The 3,719-nt window shown below is 51.8% G+C and overlaps 1 protein-coding gene across 1 annotated transcript; it reads right to left on the bottom strand.

Annotated features, from left to right (window-relative positions):
* Positions 1 to 29: 29 nt before the first annotated feature.
* Positions 30 to 3,100, bottom strand: CCDC71 (coiled-coil domain containing 71). The gene is made up of 2 exons (XM_009328916.1): positions 2,982 to 3,100; positions 30 to 2,103 (listed from the first exon to the last, which is right to left on the bottom strand). The coding sequence occupies exon 2, from the start codon at positions 2,040 to 2,042 to the stop codon at positions 849 to 851; it is 1,194 nt and encodes a 397-aa protein (XP_009327191.1). The 5' UTR covers positions 2,043 to 2,103; positions 2,982 to 3,100; the 3' UTR covers positions 30 to 848.
* Between the last annotated feature and the right edge of the window lie 619 nt (positions 3,101 to 3,719).

Below are 3,719 nucleotides of genomic sequence, written 5' to 3'. Positions count from 1 at the left end.
CCGCTCTTTGGAGGCAAACCCCTACCATGAGTTCAGAGCTTCTGCTACCAACAAACGGAGGAGGCACCTACAGATGTCAGGCAGACTTGGAGGCAACAGCCCCATAACACTCCCCCACTCTTATGCAGAGGTAATACCGAAAATATTATTAAAACTATAGTCAACTATCAGCTGGTAATTCTCCAAATTGCTTGGCGTTTCTGGAGACAAACAAGTGGCTATAACTCTGCCTGCCTCTGAGCTGCTCAAGAGAGCCCAGAACAGACAGTCACAACACTGAACCACAAAGAAATCCTGGCACCTTTCAACAAAAGACTGGCTGAAGGAGAGGGGGAACAAAAGCTATCGAACCCAGTCCCAGAGGGATGGAGGAAGTGCATCTTCCCACAGTTCCTAGGTGATATGCACATATATGGATATATAGATATATAGATAATAAAGTTATAAAATTTGATCAAAATAAAACCAGTAAATGTACAGCTTGAAAAAGAGCAATATCACAGTGCATCAATGTCATGAGAAAGGCCCGTGTTCTCCCCCTGCACGAGAGCGCAGCCTGCCACGTTCAGAAGAGCGCCCGCGGGAAGCGAGCCCTCCGACCCGCTCGGCTCGCCGCGGGTGAGTCACCGTCCCACGTTCCTGAACAGGATTTTGTATTTCTGCAGTCAGTTCTGCATAGCAGTGGTAGACAGGCAGAAGCAGCGCGAGAGCAGGCTGCTCCGTCTGCAGGTTAGTCGACATATCGTCACCAGGCACCAGAGATCCAGAGTCGCTCTTAAACTTCTCCACGCTCTGGTGCCGGGCTCGTATTTACTTACTTACAAAAAAAAGTGACAGAGCGAAGAAACTCAGGGAACACTGTGAGAGTGGGACAAGGGCTGAATTCGGATCACGGGGGACAGGTTGACCCTAAGAATCTTCTGTGCTCTCCTCCTCACTTCTTCGTCAGAGGAAGAGTTGCCCACCTTGATGGCCCGGAATTTCAGCAGGTTCAAAGTGCTCTGAGCCCGTCGAGATTTATTTCGGACAGGAATGGTATTTGCTCTCTTCCTCTGTGGTGCTTCTCTTGCCTCCGTAGCTCTTCTCCTCTTCTGCCCAGCACTCTCCCGGTAAGTGCTGCTGTCCTTCCACTCTGTTTTTCCCACCAGAGGTTCCTTATTTTTGATTTTCAAGGTCTTGGACTGCTGTGCTGTGGTGCAGCCCTGGGACGAGCTGCCTGTGACTCTCCCATTGAGGACTCCCGAGGCTTTGCAAGCATTGCTCTCCTGCAGCACTCCACCCTTTGGTCCCTTCAGAAGATTTAAAGCGAGGGTGGCAGAATCCGGTGCTTTCTTTATCAAACGCTTGTACCCCTTACCTTCTGTTATTTTAGCGGCCTTGCCTGAAGAAAACTGCCTCGGCGGACTCGAAGCCTTGAGGAGTTTAAGGTCCGAGGGCGAGATCCCAAGACGCCCTCGTGTGTACTTGGACTCCAAACGGGACGCGGTAGTTTTCAGCGGCACCAGAGCTTCCAGAACCACCGACAGTCTCATGGCTGGATACACGTCAGGATACATGCTTGTAGGGAAGCCCACCGCCGCGGCCTTGGACGTGCCAGATCTTGTCTGCTTCAAGGAGCTCAAGAGGAGATTTGTGGAATCCCCTTTAGAGACGGGCTGAGCGGAGACTTTCGAAGAGTCCACCGAAACGCTGGTGGGCGAAGCAGACACCTTTGCCGCAGCTGCAGTGTTTCGAGCCGGACTCTTAGCGGACTCGGCGGCAGCGGCGCAGTTGTGCGGGGTGCTGTCTTTTGTTTGGCTAGGTGTGTCTGCCGTGCACGAGCTGTACCCGTACACATCCTTACTCCTCAGAATTGTGGGCTGGTAGCCCTCCTCCTTCAGGCCCTGAATGAAGGCCACCAGCTGGGTCTCTGTGTCCGAAAGGTCCTTGGACATCGGGTTGAAGACTCGGAGGGCTTCCTCCAGCACTTTCTGTCCTGCAGAGGAAATTCTCGACCAGGAATGGACAGCTTTTTCTTCCACATTGTTCACTGCAATATTCATGGCATTAGGCAAGCGGGCACTTCAAAAAGGTCCAAATTACTGGAAAAACAACCCTTGACACCTCAAAAGGAGAGAGAAGATAGTTAGCTCACAGCAACTGAAATCATCTTGCATTTTTAAGCGGGGACCTGAAACCATTAAGCCCAGGCATGGCTACTCACAAACATTGGGTCGGATTCTGGGCATAACCCAAGTCAGAAGCATCATCAAGACAATCCTGCCACTGACTGATCTCTGCAGTCAAACTAAAACATTTCTCACAGAAATATCCTCAAACCTAAACAAAGATTTCAGGCAATCCCATCCAACCATCCCAAGATGAAGGGTTCCAATGGTTAACTCAGTGAAATCTGCAGCTCGTTTCCAGTTTGAGTTTGACACGCCCCAGCTTTGGGTAACCAGATCTCATTTGGCCTTGGTAAAGCAGCCCTTCATTGAACCCTCTCCCTGCACACGCACCGAGAACACCACGATCGAGCCATCTCAACACTAAGCAGCCTGAGCACCTCAAATCTATCCCAGCGTCACGTTCAGTTTTCCAGCTTCCTAACTGATTCTGCTCAAAAATTGATTCTGAGTCCCTGCCAAACTTGCAGCATCCTCCCGAAGACCTGACAGCAGAGCTGGAGGCTATTTCAGTTGTGCTTCATTGATGCCGAACGCCGTGGCAAGGCAACACCGCTCCTTGCTGTTCCCTTGTTTGAACAGCGGTCTGCATTCGCTGTCACAGCACACTTGTGTTGATCCAAGGGCACTCGCTGCCAAGTGAGGAGGAAGCAGGAAATTCAAGTAGGGCGGCATGAAGGAAACACACATCACTGGGGCCAAGTGTACAATGGCCTGAGGGACAACACTCGGATCATGCTCAGGGCATTACACGGCTGTCTGCCTGGGACAAAAGCACTAATTATTGCTTTCAATAAAAAAAAAAATAGGCACCAAAGAGCAGTCCAGGCAGGACTTTGTGATGTATCTGGGAGAACTCCGATCCTCTCGCGCTGAGCTGGCGACCTCGCCAGCTCCGCAGCTGGACGCTGCGCCAAGAAGTTATAAAATCTTTAGCTTCATTGATACCTCTCAAAATAATAATAAGGATTCAGTGAAAAATCCTTTTCAGGGAAATGTGGAAGGTGTTGGAAACACAGAAGGTGTTGGAAACGCTATTGGAGAGGGCAGTGCGCAAGCAAGAAAGCTGTGATGGAAAAGTTAGCGCCTGAGCAGAAAGAGCGAGGAACTACTTGTGTCCGACGTTCCTCCCAGAACTCCGGTTTCACCGCAACCCCGGAGCCTGGGAGTGCCAGCCCCGGCCTGGCGCCCCGTGCCGCTGCCGGCTGCACAAGCAGGGAAGAAACACAGCCAAAAGCAGCCGCAGAAGGGGAAGCACAGGTCAGCGGGGGGGTAAGAGCCTCCGCATGACAGACTAATCTCAGTCAAGTGTTCTGCAGATGTCACAGCAGAAGAGGGATTTGGAGGAGGATAATGTAGTTGCTCTGTGACACGTGGGGATCTCCCACGGAGGAGGGGAGGCAGGCGGGGAAGTGCTCTGACAGAGCCGCAGCCGGCATCATCAGCCCGCGGTGAGATTTGCCACCTCCGAAATGAACAAGGGGTGGCAGGCGCAGCAAAGCCAGCGAGGCTGTAAAGCTTAATCCCGAGCTGGTAGAGAGGGAGAAACCA

Source organism: Pygoscelis adeliae, unplaced genomic scaffold (assembly GCF_000699105.1).
Source record: "Pygoscelis adeliae isolate BGI_AS28 unplaced genomic scaffold, ASM69910v1 Scaffold987, whole genome shotgun sequence".
NCBI lineage: Eukaryota > Metazoa > Chordata > Aves > Sphenisciformes > Spheniscidae > Pygoscelis > Pygoscelis adeliae.
The sequence above is the reverse complement of the archived record's forward strand: the minus strand, read 5'-3'. Positions and strand labels throughout refer to the sequence as shown.